Source organism: Pongo abelii, chromosome 11 (genome assembly GCF_028885655.2).
Source record: "Pongo abelii isolate AG06213 chromosome 11, NHGRI_mPonAbe1-v2.0_pri, whole genome shotgun sequence".
Taxonomy (NCBI): domain Eukaryota; kingdom Metazoa; phylum Chordata; class Mammalia; order Primates; family Hominidae; genus Pongo; species Pongo abelii.
Window position 1 is genome coordinate 137,308,359 of NC_071996.2, and position 17,474 is coordinate 137,325,832.

General features: G+C 49.2%; 1 protein-coding gene across 1 annotated transcript in view; it reads left to right on the forward strand.

Moving 5' to 3' along the window:
- MROH2A (maestro heat like repeat family member 2A) overlaps positions 1 to 17,474 on the forward strand; it is a 59,125-nt gene that overhangs the window by 7,507 nt on the left and 34,144 nt on the right. Inside the window, exons 4-12 of the mRNA XM_054550011.1 lie at positions 6,754 to 6,885; positions 7,109 to 7,271; positions 10,520 to 10,618; positions 11,392 to 11,543; positions 12,082 to 12,225; positions 13,372 to 13,464; positions 13,679 to 13,757; positions 13,912 to 14,025; positions 16,654 to 16,730. Of these exons, the coding sequence (XP_054405986.1) occupies positions 6,754 to 6,885; positions 7,109 to 7,271; positions 10,520 to 10,618; positions 11,392 to 11,543; positions 12,082 to 12,225; positions 13,372 to 13,464; positions 13,679 to 13,757; positions 13,912 to 14,025; positions 16,654 to 16,730 (1,053 nt within the window). The remainder of the gene's footprint in view (positions 1 to 6,753; positions 6,886 to 7,108; positions 7,272 to 10,519; positions 10,619 to 11,391; positions 11,544 to 12,081; positions 12,226 to 13,371; positions 13,465 to 13,678; positions 13,758 to 13,911; positions 14,026 to 16,653; positions 16,731 to 17,474) is intronic.

Consider the following 17,474-nt stretch of genomic DNA (forward strand, 5'->3'; position numbering starts at 1 on the left):
CAATCAGAATGCCACCTGTCCCAAAATGAGGCAGGTCCTAAGGAGGTTATCTCAGTAGTGTTGGAAGGCTGGCTAGGGGTTCATGCCAAGGGAACCTGTGGAATGAACCTCATACAGCATGGTGCTGCTGAACAGCCAGTCTTACTTGATATCTCCTTTGGCTGAGTTACAGAGCAGAGTTTCAAGGGATGCTGATGATAGTCCCACCTCCTCTCTTTGTCTTTGACTGTCCTCAGGGGTATTTCTCCTCTCAGGCATTCCTGATGCTTCTCATAGGTTGAGACAGGGACAGGTCTCCTGCTAGGAAAGCCAAGATTTTCAGGAAACTGGTTGTCCACTTTGATCTTTATCTAACTTTTTCCAGTATAGAAACTATAAGTCAGGGAAATTTTTCATGGGCTTCATGCTGGGCAAATTGGGAGGAGGAGCATCATGGATATAGAAGTCTCATTCTCTTACAGTTTGCTCAGAGTTTTTTCCCTTCTCTGTGGCCCCAGGAACTGCCTCATTCTCCATTTTGAGTTTTAGAAATTGCTGATGATAATCTTGTTGCTGTACATTTGTTTTTGGTTTACTGTGTGTGTGTGTGTAGGTGGTGGGGCATTGGAGTGGAGACTGGGGAGTGAAGCCAGCTTGTTTCTATGCCACCATTTTGGAACTGGAAGTCCCTGATTTTATTTCTTTACTTCTGCTAGTTTTGGACTTGATTTGTTCTTATTTTTCTAGTTCCTTGCTGTGTATTGTTAGGTTGTTTAATTGAAATCTTTCTACTTTTTTGATATTGGAATTTATTGCTATACTCTTCCATCTTAGTAGTGTTTTTGCTGCATCCCATAGGTTTTGGTATGTTGTATTTTAATTTTCATTAGTTTCAAGAAAATGTGAAGTTTCCTTCTTAATTTATTCATTGGTTATTCAGGAACATCTTTTTTTTTTTTTTTTTAAGAGACGGAGTCTTGCTCTGTCACCCCGGCTGGAGTGCAGTGGTACAATCTCGGCTCACTGCAAGCTCCGCCTCCCGGATTCACACCATTCTCCTGCCTCAGCCTTCCGAGTAGCTGGGACTACAGGTGCCTACCACCATGCCTGGCTAATTTTTTTGTATTTTTAGTAGAGACAGGGTTTCACCATGTTAGCCAGGATGGTCTCGATCTCCTGACCTCGTGATCTGCCAGCCTCGGCCTCCCAAAGTGTTGGGATTACAGGCATGAGCCACCATGCCTGGCCCAGGAATATGTTTAATTTTTATGTATTTCTACAGTTTCCAAAGTTCCTCTTGTTATTGATTTCTAGTTTTATTCTATTGTGGTCTAAGAAGAAGCTTGATATGATTTCATTTTAAAAATTTTGTTGAGATTTTATTTTGTGACCTAACATACAGTCCATTCTGGAGAATGTTCCATGTGCTATTGAGAAGAATGTGTATTCTGCAGCTGTTAAATGAAATCTTCTGTAAAAGTGTCTGTTAGGTCCATTTGGTCTTTAGTGCAGTTTAAGTGTGATGTTTCTTTTTTGAGTTTCTGTCTAGATAATTTGTTTAATACTGGAAGTGGGGTGTTGAAGTTCCAAAATATTGTAGTCTCTCTCTTTAGCTCTAATAATATTTGCTTTATATATCTGGGTACACTGGTGTTGGGTGCATATGTATTTAAAATTGTCATATCCTCTTGCTGAATTGACCCTTTTATCATTATATACTTACCATCTTTGTCTCTTTTTATGTTTTTTGACTTAAAAGCTATTTTGTCTGATAGAAGCCATAGAAGCATAGCCACTCCTATGTGCTTTTGGCTTTCATTTGCATGGAATACCATTTTCCTTCCTTTTACTTTCAAACTATATGGACCTTTACAGGTGAAGAGTTTTGTATAGGAAGCATATAGTTGGACCTTGTTTTTTGTTGTTGTTGTTGTTTTAATCAATTCAGTCATTCTATATCCTTTAATTGGGGGCATTTAAACCATTTACATTCAAGATTGTTATTTGTATATCAGGACTTACTCCTATCATTTTGTTAACTATTTTCTGATTGTTTTGTTAACCTTTGTTTCTTTCTCTCTTACGTATTTTTATGGTTTGGTGGTTTTCTGCAGTAATAATGTTTGATTCTTTTCTGTTTCTCATTTGCATGTATCATTTATCTTTGTCATCTACTCTAGATGAGACAGTGAGATTGTATACTTTTGTGTGTTTTCCTGATGATAGATATCATTATTTCACTTCCAGATGTACAACTCTATTAGATATTTCTTGTAGGATCAGTCTAATGGTGATAAATTTCCTCAGTTTTTGCTTGCCTTGGAATGACTTTACTTCCCTTACATTTCTTAAAGATAGCTTTGCTGGGTATAGTATTCTCACCTAACTTTGTCTTTCAGCACTTTGAAGATATCATCCCATTCTCTCCTGGCCTGTGAGGTTTCTGTGGAGAAATGTGCTGCTAGTCAGCTTTGATGTCACTTTATGCTTTTCTCTTGCTCTTTTTAGAATTATCTTTGTCTTTGACTTTTGACAGTTTAACTATAACGTGCCTCAAAGAAGACATTGAAATGTGACCTCAGAGTTGGAGGTGGGACCTGGAGGGAGGTGTTTGGGTCATGGGAGAAGATCCCTCATGAATGTCTTGGTGCCCTCCCTGTGGTAATGAGTTCACGTGAGAGCTGGCTGTTTAAAGGAGCCTGGCTCCTTCTCTGTCTCGCTTTCTCCCTCACCACATAATGCACTGGCTCCCCTTTTGCCTTCCACCATGGGTAGGCCTCACCAGAAGCAGAGGCCAGCAGCATGCTTGCTGTATGGTCTGCAGAACCATGAACCAAAATAAACCACTTTTCTTTATAAATTATCCAGCCTCAGGTATTCCTTTATAGCAATGCAAGAACAGACTAATACGGGCTTTTAAAAAATGTAGGCCAGGCGCAGTGGCTCATGCCACTTTCAGAGCACTTTGGGAGCCAAGGTGGGCGGATCATGAGGTCAGGAGTTCGAGACCAGCCTGACCAATATGGTGAAACCCCATCTCTGCTAAAAATACAAAAATTAACCAGGTGTGGTGGTGCACGCCTGTAATCCCAGCTACTCGGGAGGCTGAGGCAAAAGAATCGCTTGAACCCAGGAGGGTGGAGGTTGCAGTGAGCTGAGATCGTGCCACTGCACTCCAGCCTGGGTGACAGAGCAAGACTCCATCTCAAAAAAAAAAAAAAATGTAGGCTTTGTTTTTATTCAGCTATGGTGAGACCAACAGCTCAGGAGACACTTGCTCTTGAAAGGACAGTTTATTGGCTGGGTATGGTGGCTCATGCCAGGAGTTCGAGACCAGCCTGGGTAACATAGCAAGACCACATCTCTAAAAAAATAAATTAATCGGGCATGGTGGCACCTGTCTGTAGTCCCAGCTACTTGGTAGGCTGAGATGGGAGCATTGTATGAGCCCAGCATTGTTTGAGTCAAGGCTGCAGTGAGCCATTTTGCACCTCTAGCCTGGGTGACAAAGCAAGACTTTGTCTCAAAAAAAAAAGGAGAAGAGACAGTTTGTTACATTCCCAAGAGAGGGGGCCCACCACGCCATGCAGGGTCACACAGGGGAAGCACTAGGGTCTGTGAGGAGGCAGAGGGAGTCAGGGGAAATTATAAGCAACAGGCTTTATTGTGGTTTCTGTGGAAAGAAACTGGTGAGGTAGGGTAAGAAGGCTTAGAATTAGCTAGTTTGAATATTCTCAGTGGACCATGGGGCAAAGTAGCTGTCCCCGGCTGTTTGATACCTGCCCTGTGGGATTAGGGCAAGTGGATAGTGGCCCAGAGTGTGAGAGCCCAATAAAGGAGGTGATTGGGAGAGGGGCTCTGTGTTGGTTGGAATACTTTGTTCAGGATGCCCTAATGGAGTACTGTAGTCTGGGTGGCTTAGAAAACAAAAATTTATTTTCTCACAATTCTGGAAGCTGGAAGTCTCTGATTGAGGTGTGATATGGTTTGGCTGTGTCCCCACCCAAATCTCACCTTGAATTATGGCTCCCATAATTTCCACATGTTGTGGGAGGGAACCATTGGGAGATACTTGAATCGTGGGGTGGTTTCCCTCATACCGTTCTCATAGTAGTGAATAAGTCTCCCGAGATCTGATGGTTTTATAAGGGGTTTCCCCTTTCTCTTGGCTCTCATTCTCTCTTACCTGCTGCCATGTAAAATGTGACTGTGTTCCCCCTTTGTCTCCTACCATGATTGTGAGGCCTCCCAGCCACGTGGAACTGTGAGTCCATTAAACCTCTTTTTCTTTATGAATTACCCAGTCTCAGGTATGCTTACATTAGCAATGCGAGAACAGACTAATACAAGGTGCCAGCAAATTTGGTTTCTGTAAAGCCTCGCTTCCTTGCTGGCTTTCTTGTGTGACTGCCCTCTCACTGTGTCCTCATGTGGCTCTCTTGTGCATGCACAGAGTTGGAGAAAGCACTCTTGTGTCTTCTGCTTCTTTTATAAGGGCACCAATCCCATGAGATTAGGGTCCCACCCTTGTGACCTCATTTAACCCTAATTACCTTTTGAAGGGCTCATCTCCAAATACTATCCCACTGGGGGTTAGGGCTTCAACATAGGAATTTTTAGGGTACATGATTCAATCTGTAACAGTTGTTTTGTATTTAAAAAGCATGCTGATGGACAACTTGTTTACTATCTCTAGGAATTAGCTAGCTCTGGGAGGAGTAGTCTCTCTAGGGTCAGCAAGGACCCAGGTGTCAAAGCATCAGGAAATGGAGAAAATAAGAAACCATGATTAACACACAGGTCTTAATCAGTCATCAGTGGCAATAAACAGACAATAAACAAATAGGCACATTTTCAAAATTAACATGCATCAAAGATTTTATTTACTCCTTAACTAGTTCGGGAACCAGTAAGATGTTAAAAGCTGTTCAAATGAGAATTTTACCTATGCTTTACCAGACAAAATCCATTTGCATTGCCATGAACAGGAATCATTTTCATTGCTATGGAGGAAACATGTGCATTGTTATCAGTTTTCTAGGATTTAACTTTTTCCCCTACAGAGATATAAAGTAGCCTTGGCAGTCACAGATGCACACTCTACAGAATCCAGTAATTCCACAGCATCTGCCAGACAGAACCAAGCTCTGCTCTGGAAGGCCACTCAGTGATCGCTTTTGTTATTTCCAAGTCTTTGACAGTTTTTCTCTTGTGACTATAAATATTCTCCGAAGATTATTCTTGATCACAAAAGAGGCTGATCTTCTTATAATTTGCCTGGCTATTTGTATAGGATGCAGTAAGAGTGTTAATTAAGCATATTGGCCTCCTTGAGTTTACTGTGAAAATCTAGAGCTTGCATTCTCAATGGGGTGATATTGCCCCCCAATTAAGTTAAACTAGTTCTTGGGGGACAAAGAAAATTTTACTTTTTCATGTATAAAGCATGGATATGTATAACACACACACACACACACACATATATATGTCTATACATATATATATATATATATATATATGGCATTAAAGTCTCTTTGGGGTGTGATTAGGAAAAAAGTCTAAATTTCCTTGGGAGTAATAATAATAATAATAAAGATTGAGAAACACTGGTCTTGAGCCACACAGTACTGAGCAGCTACTAAGGCCACATCATTAATTTCTGGGAGCTGTCATAGGGATTTCTGATTGGAGTTTTACAAATCCCTATTATTTGCTATCCCAAAAGTAGGAAACCAAGACCAAGACTCCCTGTACTGGATTTCACCAGTAGAACTTACACATTTGGGTGAATTCCTCTCTTCTTAAGGTCCCCAAATTTGCTAAGGATTCTGGACTGTTGTGAGTGACCTCCCTACCACCAGAGGTAGAAGGACATTTTTTCCTGAGGGCTTTGCAGGCAGTGGCCCCACCTAGAAAGTAACCCTCATTCCTTAAGAGTGGCTTGTCAGCTGAGCACGGTAATCCAGCATTTTGGGAGGCCAAGGCCGGCAGATCACGAGGTCAGGAGATCGAGACTATCTTGGCTAACACGGTGAAACACCCTCTCTACTAAAAAAAAAAAATACAAAAAAATTAACCAGGCATGGTGACGGGCACCTGTAGTCCCAGCTACTCAGGAGGCTGAGGCAGGAGAATGGCATGATCCCGGGAGGCAGAGCTTGCAGTGAGGCGAGATCATGCCACTGCACTCCAGCCTGGGCGACAGAGCAAGACTCCATCTCAAAAACAAACAAACAAACAAAAAAGAGTGACTTGTCATGCCTGATTAAAAGTATTCTCAAATACGACCCTCCAGGTGTGATCTGGGATGTGCAATCTATCTGCCCAATCCCATCCTAAACCAGGTCATTTTCAGTGGTGATAAGCGCTATCATGCAGGAATTGGAAGAGAGTAAGAGGCAATTTTCCTGGGCCCACAGACTCCCTCAATAGGGCAAAGGCAAGGTGAGCCTGCCTTCTTTGGGCTTTCAAGATGGCCAATGCCCCATGCATAGAGAACCTTGTGTGTTGATCACTTAACACGTGCCTTGCCAGATATTTACTGAAATCAGGGGCAGGAATACAGATACGCAAGTCATATTGACAGGGCCCGTGAGATGAGAAGGGCAGGAGAAGGGAAGCAGGAGGATTTAGAAATGGAGGAATGGGGATCTAAGATTTGTGTGTTTGGAGGCTGGTGGTTTGGGTGTAGGGAAGGAGGATGGTGGGAGAGAGAGGTGGACTTGTGCCGGGGGCAGGGTGAGGTCCATTCCACCCACCATACTTGTTTCCTAGATTTCCACCCAGCGCAAGGTCAACATTTATAACATCCTCCAGGAGATCATCCAGCAGGAGGGGGAGCTGGAGGAGCAGTGCGTGCAGAGGCTGGTGGCCATTGCCTCCAAGGAGATGAGGGAGATCCCAGAGGTAGGACCCCAAGCTCCATGGGTGCCTTCTCTCTGCCAGCCCAGGAGCTGGGCCACTGGGGGCCTGGCCCAGGATGCCCACAGCCCTGTGCAGTTACCTCTCAGAGCAGGGGTAAGGCTGAGCCCAAGGGAGCCAGGAGGGATGGAGAGAGCCTGGGGTAGGAGGGTTTTCCTGGAGGCCCGGCTGGTGGTGGTGCCATATATCCCTCTCCCGTCGCCTGCAGATGGAGGGCTATATGAAGGCAGAGGTGGCCAGCGACACACTGGTGGCTCTGTCCCGAAACCACTTCAGCTTGGTCATGTACGAGCTGCAGCACCACCTCAAGCCCCTCAACCTCACTGATGAATTTGTCATCATCACACTGGCCAAGCTGGCCAACGGCAATGGTAGGGGCTTGAGGGCCCTCAGCCTGGCCCAGTGTGCCCTCCTGGTCTCCGCCTCTCTCTGCCCCTCCCATCTGTTCCTATGTTTACCTTTTCCCCTTCCCTTTCATTTCCCTCTTTTTCCCTCTAAAATTTATTCGTTTTGTCTCTGCAGTCCTTTTGTCTCTTAGCTGTTAAGATTCTGTGTGTTCTGTCTCTCATCCTTCTTCCCCCCTCTCCTGTCTCCCCTCCACCTGCATTGTTCTGTCTTTTCATCTCTCTTTCTTTTTAAATTTCCTTCCTTCCTTCCTCTTTCCTTTCCTTTTTTATTGCCTGCCTTACTCCTTCCCCTCCCTCCCCCTTTTTCTCCTTCTTTTCTTCCTTCCTTCCTTCCTTCTTTCCTTCCTTCCTCCCTCCTTTCCTCCCTTCCTCCGTCCCACCCTTCCTTCCTCCCCTCTTTTCTTCTCTCCTTCCTTCCTCCCTCCCTCCCTTCCTTCCTCGTTCCCTCCTTCCTTGCTTCTTTTCCTTTTATATGCCTGCCTTACTTACTCCTTCCCTTCCCTCTTTCTTTTCTCCTTCCTTCCTTCATCCCTCCCTTCCTTCCTCCCTTCCTCCATCCCTTCCTCCCTCCCACCCTCCTTTCCTCCCCTCTTTTCTTCTCTCCTTCCTCCCTCCCTCCTTCCCTTCCTTCTTTCCTTCCTTCCTTCTTCTCTCCCTCCTTCCTTCCTTCCTTTCCTTTCTTATTGCCTGCCTTACTTACTCCTTCCCTTCCCTCTTTCTTTTTCTCCTTCCTTCCTTCCTTCATCCCTCCCTTCCTCCATCCCTTCCTCCCTCCCACTCTTCTTTCCTCGCCTCTTTTCTTCTCTCCTTTCTTCCTTTCTTCCTTCCTTCCCTCCCTTTCTGTGTGTTTCTGCCTCTCATCCTTCTTCCCCTCTCTCTGTCTCCCCTCCACCTGCATTGTTCTGTCTTTCCATCTCTTTCTTTTTCAATTTCCTTCCTTCCTCCTTCCTTTCCTTTTTAATTGCCTGCCTTACTTACTCTTTCCCCTCCCTCCCCTTTTCTTTTTCTCCTTCCTTCCTTCCTCCCTCCCCTCCCCTCCCCTTCCCCTCCCCTCCCCTCCCCTCCCCTCCACTTCCCCTCCCCTCCCCTCCCCTCCCCCCCTTCCTTCCTTCCTTCCTTCCTTCCTTCCTTCTCCATCCTCCCTCGCTTCCTTTCATCCCAAAAGCATGCACTGAGCTCCCACTCCACGCAGGCCTTGTGGCAGGTACCTGGCCACTACAATAAATAAGACACACATGGCTCCTGTGCTCAGAAAGGACCAACAGGCAAACAAGGAAATAGATGTTTGTAACAGGAGGTGACGGGTATGAAGAGAGCAGCCAAATGGGCATTCGAGATCTGGCTAAGGGAGGGGACCCCATCTCTGCAGCCCTTGTTGAGGTAGCGATATTTCAGCTAAGACCTGAAGGCAGAGAGGAAGCATGTCTGTGAAGCATGGGATGGGGAGAACATTCCACACAGAAAGAACATTGCAGAGGCTCTGGGGCAGAGAAGAGCTTGGATTCTCTGAAGAGTTGAGAAGTGGCTGTGGCTGGTGTTAAGGAGTGAGAGAGAGATGAGGGGGAGAGTCAGGCAGGGCCTTGGGGACGTCACCTGGGGCACTAGGAAGCTATCGAAGGACGTTAAGCTGCAGGGTCGCCTGGTGAATGCAGGTTGTGGGAAGCCCTTTCTGACTGTTGCCTGGATGGAGAGGAACTAGGAGGTGGGTACTTGTGGTGGTGGCTGGGTTGGGAAGCATGAGGTGAGGGGTGACAGGTGGGAAGGGGCTCTAAGATGGGACCTGCTGAGGACGGGGGAAGGGGCAGAGGCAGCAAGCCACTGGGAGTGTGTTGGCCTCCTTTCCTGAGCTAGAAGCACTGAGAGTTGGGAGCTCAAGTGAAGAACTTCGTGCTGTGTGTGGAGCTCGTGTTGCCTGTGGGAGCCCCCGGGGAGAGGTGGAGGGGGCAGTTGATTTGTGGTGCGGAGTTCAGAGGGCAGGTCTGGGCTTGGCTTTGGTTCTTGGTGACCTCAGAGTGTAGGTGATGTTCAAAGCCATTGATACCCGGAAGTGAAAGTAGAGAGAGGACCCAGCCCGGAGGGGTCCTGGCATTGGCAAGGCTCAGGAGGAGTCGTAAGAGACAGCATGGAATGTGAGGCCTGGCACACGGAGAACAATCTCAAGGGGTGGAGGCCCCCGTGATGCCCATCCTGCCAAGGGGTCCTGTGAGACAAGGCTGGGGAAGGCGGGAGGTGGAAGAGCTTCACGGCTTGCTGGGGATAAAGGCCTGGATGGAGTGGGAGGGGAGGAAGAGAAGGCAGGCCTGGAAAGAGGACAAGGGACAGCAGTGAGGGGGATTATTATGAAGTCTGAAGATGGGGGTGCACTCAGGGTGGGTGGAGCGGAGGGGCCTGCCTCCTGTCGCAGGGTGGCCTGTTACGGTTCCCTTCCTTCCTCCGTCTGCTCTTTTTCTCTGCTGGCCTTGTGCCTTCTCTCAGTTCCTTGCTCTCACCTGCTGTCTCCCTGCTTCTGTGTTCGCCCAAGAACATTTGTGGGACCCCTGAAGGAGGCTGGCCTGTGTCCGGGAGGACGGACTCACTCTGGGAGCTGCTTCTTTCTGCTTCCTGCCCCCTCTTCCCTGGGGCTCTTCTCTCCTCTCTTCCCTCCCTCTCTCGGACCTCCTCTTCCTTCTCCTGGTCCTCTCTCTTCTTCCCTTTCCTCCCCTTTTGCCTGGCTTTCTTCCTGTGTCACCTGCTACTAGCTCACTTTTTGAGACGGAGTCTCGCTCTGTCACCCAGGCTGTGCAGTGGCGCAATCTCGGCTCACTGCAAGCTCCGCCTCCTGGGTTCACGCCATTCTCTTGCCTCAGCCTCCTGAGTAGCTGGGACTACAGGCGCCTGCCACCACGCCCGGCTAATTTTTTGTGTTTTTAGTGGAGACGGGGTTTCACCGTGTTAGCCAGGATAGTCTCGATCTCCTGACCTCGTGATCCGCCCACCTCGGCCTCCCAAAGTGCTGGGATTACAGGCATGAGCCACCATGCCTGGCCTTCTAGCTCACTTTTTAATGCTTTTCTGACTCCCGGACTATTTCCTGGGCCCCAGCCAGGCAGAGGGCTAAGCCAGCTCTGGACTCTCAGGGGTTGGAGGTGGAGGGCAGCAGAGTTGTCCTCTTTGCCTTCTCCCTGCTCACCCCCAGCCCCAACTCCCTGTAATCATCCCTCACAACCTCACAGTGTTTGAGTTCATGCCATACATGGGCATCACCCTGGCTACCATATTCACCATGCTGAGACTTGCCAATGAAGCCAAGATACGCCAGGCGATCTGCGGTGGTGAGTGTCCCACTTGGGCCTGTAGGTCTGGCTCGATCAGGGCGCCAGAGGGAGACTGCTGGGTAAGGAGCAGATGGAGGGGTTGTTGAAAAAGAGGTGCACTGTTCATTTGTTCTCCAAAGAAGTTTGCTTAATCTTTTACTTCATGTGGCCTCTGATTGGCTGCCTGGGGCACAAGAGGCTGAGACACGGTGGGGGCCTTTTAGAAGATCCCGGCTTAGAGGGAAGAAGCTGCTACTGTGACTCCATTTAGCTTGCTTTGTAGTTAAGCACTTCATGAGACCACAGAACAGCAATGAGCATTCACAGGAGAGGGAGACCGGGGAAAACGGCTCCATGTGGAGCTTGACGGGGGCTGATCTTAGATGCTATTTCAATCTGATCACCTTGCCCCAGATTTTGATTACTTAATGTTCTTGTGGGCTTATAAAAAGCCCTAGTGCCTGAGAAAAAGAGGGCCACATGTGTTCACTGTTCACTGCCCTCTGACCTGGAATCCCCAGGATGTGGGAAGGGTCATACTCCAGGCCTCGCCCTTGACCCCGTCTCTGTCCTTGAAGGAGAGGGACCCAGACACCCCTGGGTGCTCAGTTCTCGCACACACAGGCACGCAGAGTAAAAATGAAGGTGCTGTGGGGGGCTGGAAGGGCAGGGTGCAGCCTGCTCACTATGGCAAGGCATGAGCACTTCCTCCGGGGAAGCTGGGCTGGGAAGGCTTGGTTCTGCTTCCAGCCACTCTAGCGCCAAGTGCTTTCCCCTGTTGCTGTTGGTAGCCATGGAGACCTTCTGTGAGACGGTGCAGTTTTATCTGAAGCACCTGGAGGAGAGCGTGTACCCCGTGATGACCGAGAAGCAGTTTGCCCTGAAGGTGTTCCCCATGTATCGCTACTTTGTGACAGTGTGGCTGAGGCACCACAACCCCGAGGTGAGATGCACCCCTCTTAGGAGGGCCTGGTGGTCCCCAGGCCACAGCTCCCCAGCCTGTGGGGCCGGGAGGTGCTGAGAGACCATCAGGTCCAGACTTACTCCCAGGACCCTAGAGGGCAGTGACCTGACTCATGGCAGAGCCGGGGAACTCATGGATGCTGAACGGCTGGGACCTAGGAGCCTCATTCACGAGCCCAGCCTTGATGAAGGTTGGTGATAATCCTGAGAGCACTTGTTACATGCTGGGCACTCTCCCAGCGTCTTACCCATGGGAGCTATTTTCACACCCACTCTGTGATATAGGACTAGTTGGCAAATGAGGAAACTCAGGCACAGAGAGGTTAAGTACCTGCTCAAGGTCATGTGGCTGCTAAGTGGGAGGGACTCAAACCCGGCCGCCTGTGCAGGAAAGACCTTGCTCTGCTTCTGAGGCCCCTTCTGTCCTGTGCCGTTGGATTCTGTGGCTGGGGCTGAGGTCACTGGCCTTGCTGGAGGGTGGTGAGACAATGGGTCCCAGCGCTGGTTTCTGGTGGCAGGTGAAGCTGGGGGTGATCAAGTCCCTGAAACCCATGCTCGGCCTCCTTCTGCCCAACGATGACCTGCGGGAGCAGGTCTACGACTACATCCCCCTGCTGCTGGCGGAGTACCAGGGTGGCCTGGAGGCGCTCTTCATCACGCAGGCGAGCGGCCAGGCAGCCACGGCTCTGGGCAGGAGGCTTAGGGAATTGGGGGCTCCCAAGTGTTTAAGGGGGATGAGTGGGAGCCGGGGGATGTCAGATATTTTGACACTGTGTCAGCAACCTGACATCTGTGCCCTGCAAGGGAGGGGCGTGGAGCCTGGCACCCGTGGGACTCGTGGGAAATGAACACTGCCCTTCCGGGTGGAAGGGACCAAGTGCTGGTCCCTCGGAGGCTGCAGTGAGGCTGTGGCCTTTGCATTAGTTTGTTAGGGTTGCTGTAACAAAGAACCACACATGGGTAGCTTGAAACAACAGAGATGTATTCTCTGTATGTCCTGGAGGTCAGGAGTCCAAACTCAGGGTGTCGGCAGGACTGTGCTCCTTCTGAAGGCTCTAAGGAAGCAAACTCTCTTGCCTCTTCCAGCTTCTGGTGGCCCCACGTGTTCTGTGACAGTGGCGGCATCACTCCAATCTCTCCCTTCCTCATTGCGTGGCCTTTCCCTGTGTGTCCCTCTGTGTCCTCTTCTTACAAGGACACCTACCTGAAATCCAGGATGATCTCACCTCGAGATCCTGAACTAATTCCATCACAAAGACCCTATTTCCAAATAAGGTCACATTCTCAGATTCTGGGCGAGCCTGAATTTTGGAAGGACACCAGTCAACTCAAGGCAGCCTTGGTAAAGGGGTGAGATGTGTGAGATGGAGCCATTGCAGTGTTCCGAGTGGAGCTGTGGCTGGAGCTGGTGCCCATGTAAAGGGATCACTCATCTATAAGCAGGGTGTGGGTCTCAGCTCTTAAAGCAAGGAGTGGAAAGGGATGTGACTGATTTAGGAGCCATTTGTAGATCATTCTGGCTAAAGAATGGGATTCACTTTTAGGTGAAGGAGGCCTTGAATGCCACACTCAGCAGCCTAGCACAGCACTTCCCAAGCCTTGCTGTGGTTAGGAACAGCCTGGGGACTGGGTGAAATGCAGGCTTGGATTCAGCAGGACTGGGGTAGGGCCTGAGAGTCTGCATTTCTAATCAGCTCCCAGGGAATGCTGATGCTCAGTGGGTCAGTGGGCCCCTGAGTAGCAAGGGTCGAGAGTTCGACCTTGAGTTGGTAGAAGGTCACCTGCCACCATTTGCCTATCCACTGCAGGTCTTGAGGCAGATCCTGGAAGTGTCAGTCATCACCAACACTCCCGTCCCCCAAATGCAGCTACACACCATTTTCACAGAACTGCACGTCCAGGTGAGGCCGGCAAGCTCAGCTGGACAAGGGCATTCTCTGGGTGGATCAGCAGGAAGCTGGCGGCGGGAGGTGGCCTGGCCCACAACTCATTCGTGTGCTTCCTGATGGGGTGTGAGGCTGTGGTGCCCATGCAGCCCCAGGTATGGTCAGCTGGGCTGCCCCTGCACCTGTGTCCCTGAGATCTCCTCCAGCCTCACTGCACGTCCCTCCCCAGGTGTGCAACAAGGCCCCGGCCCAGCATCAGTACAGCAGCCAGAACCTGATGGAGATGGTCCACTGCTTCGTAGCCCTCGGTGAGGCTCTTCGGCAGGGTGCTCCCTGCCTACCCCGAGGCCTGCAGGGGGCCTCTAGGAGTCCTGGCCTCTCTGAGCGCTGGGACTGGGACTGCCTTGCTGGGCCTGCTCTGGACCCGGTGAGCATGACTAAAGCTGTCCTTCCACCCTGCAGCTCGCTCCTACCCCAAGGAGCTGATGAAGTTCTTCTTCAGCCAGATGGAGACAAACAAGGAGGCCGTCCGCGTGGGGACTCTGAATCTGATTAGGGCTATAGTGAGCGCAGATGGTGAGCAAGGCAGGGTGGGCCGGGGCGGGCCGGGGCGGGCCGGGGCGGGCCGGGGCAGGTCGGGGCAGGCGGGGCAGGCAGGGTGGAGAACAAGGGAGGCAAGTTTCATTCATGTCCGGGCATTACCACTTCCTGGACACTACTGGGTGGGCCAAGAAAGCCAAGGTTCTTGGCTGCTTTGCATTTTCTAAGCTTTAACCTAATCAGCACTGTGGCTTACCCTCCCCACGCCCAACCCTCTGAGTCCGAATTGTTAACCTGAATCCTCCTGCTAACCTCCAAAGCTCAATCAGAGGCTGGATATGAGGCCAAACTACACCACATAGGCATAACTCTGAAGCCCCGTGGACTCAATACTCAACCATAGTCTACACTTCTGATTCTAATTCCTAAGTCCAAACTCTAAACCTAGCCCTGATATTTAAAGAGAACCCCTGTCCCTAACCAAGGCACTAGCTCACACTGTGCCTTTGTGTGAATTTGAAGAAGGCCCCTGTTGGCAGCACGCAGCCCTACAGGTACATAATGGTTAGAAGAGCATGGGCAGCTCCTGCTCAGCCCTAAAGTTGGGTAGCTTTGTTCAGTGCACAAATTGGGCAACTGTATATAAAGGGCCTTGTGCTGCCATTAAACCTTTCTCTTAAAGAAATGCACATTTAAGCAACAATGAAATCCTTTTTTACCTGTTCGATGAATAGAGATGATAATGGCTAGAGTTCACCTGGTCATTTTTCTGTAAAAGGCCAGATAGTAAAAATATTTTTGGCTTTGCAGTCCATATAGTGTCTTTGACAATTACTCAGCTCCACCACTGCAGACCAAAAACAGCTGTGGACTCCTGAGCATGGCTGGTTTTGTAAACTTTATTTACAGGAACAGGCTGTGGGTTATACTTTGCTTATCGCTAGGTGCTTAGTCTAGGGTCTAGGGTGACAAGAAACCACCTGTGATACTTCACTGACAGAGATGTAAATCAATACATGATTTTGGGTGCTCAGTTGGACAGGGACCAAAATTTTCACTCAGCAATCCAACTTTTTGTCAATTGTCCAAAGGAAATAATTGCCCAAAAGTATTGGACAAAGGTGCTCATTAAAACACTGTATTAAAAGCAAAGCATGAGAAACAGCCTAAATGGTTTTCCGTAGGGAGTTTGTGGAATAATGGAATATTATGCAGCTATTAAAAAGTGTGTAGTCAGTCCACTTTTTTGTGGAAGAGCTGCCCTCTTTATATTAAATGTAACAATACAACGCGGGGCAGTACTGATAGCATGACCTTAGTGATGTGGAAGAAATCTATGTTCATTTATGCATATACAGGTCTGGAAGGACACAATCTATTAAAAGTGGTTATTTTTTATTTTAGTTTTTCAATGAATACATACTATTTTTTTCTTTCATTCAGGGAAATTAGATCTTTTTTTTCTTTTTAATTTTACTCTAAGTTCTGGGATACCTATGCTGAACATGCAGATTTGTTACATAGGTATACATGTGCCATGGTGGTTTTCTGCACCCATCAACCCATCATCTAGGTTTTAAGCCCTGCATGCATTAAATATTTGTCCTAAGGCTCTCCCTCCCCTTTCCCCCAACCCTCTGGCAGGCCCTGGTGTGTGATGTTCCCCTCCCTATGTCCATGTATTCTCACTGTTCAACTCCCACTTATGAGTGAGAACATGAGGTGTTTGGTTTTCTGTTCCTGTGCTAGTTTGCTGAAGATGGTGGTTTCCAGCTTAGACTGGATAAAGAAAATGTGGCGCATATACACCATGGAATACTATGCAGCCATATACTATTTTTATAATCAGAAACAGTTTGCATCTTCAAGATGAAAACTCTCAATTGTCTCATGCTCACTTAGTGCCTGACTACCACCTTCTACCTGCTCTCATTTCCTTTTTCCTACTCTGGGGTTGACTTAGTAACACCTAGCCTTGAACACAGTATCATCCTGAATGTCTAACTCTACCTCCATCCACACCAGCCCTCTCCAGAACCTTCTCATGGCTCTTTCTTGCCCCTCTTAAGCTTCCTCCTTTAGTTGAGTGTGCTGTCATCAGTTGTACAACTAGCAAACACTTGCCCAGCCCTTACAGTGTGTCAGGCACTGTGTTAACTCTGTGAGAGAGGCACTGTCATTATCCACCCTTTACAGGCGAGGAAACTGAGGCACAGAGGGGCTACATAATTCATTCTAGGTCCCACAGCTGGGATGCGGTGGAGCCAGGATTTGAACCCAGGCAAGGCCTGGTGTCAGGACCCATGCTCTTCACGGTGGTGATTTGCAACCTCTGTGTGCCCACTGCATGCCCAGTTCGTGCTCAGTGCTCTGTTCCCAGCTGCAGGGCACTAAAGAGCTCATAGGCAGAGATCTTGCCCTCCAGGCGAGTTCACCTGGGTTCAAATGAGATACACGCAAAGCAGTGGCCAAGGGAACGAGGCATGGAAACAACAGAGGGGAGGGAGATGGCCAGGAAGAGCATGGCCAGGGAGGCTCCTAAGAAAGTGCCCCTGAGCTTGGGGAATGTGGGAGGAGCCAGAACGCGAGGCCCTGATATGGGGCGAGCCACCTGACATCTCTCTGAGCCGCAGCCCTCCAGCCCACCCAGTTTTCCTCCTTCAGAGCCCAGGATGAGTATCAGGGCCATCTACCTGGCTATCCGGGTGGTCAAGAACACCATCTCTGATACCCGGTCCAAGGTAACAGGGCAAAGACCTGGAAATGGGGGGCACTCAGGGGACCCTGCCAGGGAGGCAAAGGGAAGTCTGGACTCTGGGAGGCAGAGGAGGCTTTTGGTGGAAAACCCTGCTTTCCATCGGGTCTCGGCTGGGGCTGCAGGATGGCGAGGCCAGTGAAAGCTGAGGTTCCACTCTCGAGACCTCATTCTCTCCATGGATCTAGAGTTTTCGAGTGGTGTGTCTCAGGCGCCACCTTGGACCCAGCAGAGGCCGAGTAAATCCAGCTGCAGCTAGAGTCATTCGGCTGCCAAGGGTTTTGTTAAGGTCTTTATCACATGTGAAAAAAGCAACTAAGGGGTACTCCTCTACCCGCCCTCAAAAGGCTGAAAACCACAGTCCCAGGCTCCATGGCAGCCACATCCACCTTGGAGTGGAGCTTGGTTCTGGCCACAGGCTGGGGAAGGGAGGTCCAGCGTAGTGAGGGTCTGCACAGCAGTTTTGAGGAATATCAGAGAGGCAATGGAGGAGAATGGGGGCTAGAGATTTAGGCAGAGCTGTCTTCAGTACCTGGAGGCTGTGGAGGGAAGAGAGAAGAGGCTCATTCTGCATCTCCTGCACATAGTGATTCTCATCAATGGAGAAAGCCCCAGGGAATCCAGGATAACAGATGGGCTCCCCACAGCAAGGGCTGCTAGAATGGAGCAGCCTAGGTTGGAAGGGAGGGAAGGAGCTTTGTGTCTCTCCAAGGCTCAATGAGGCTCCCAG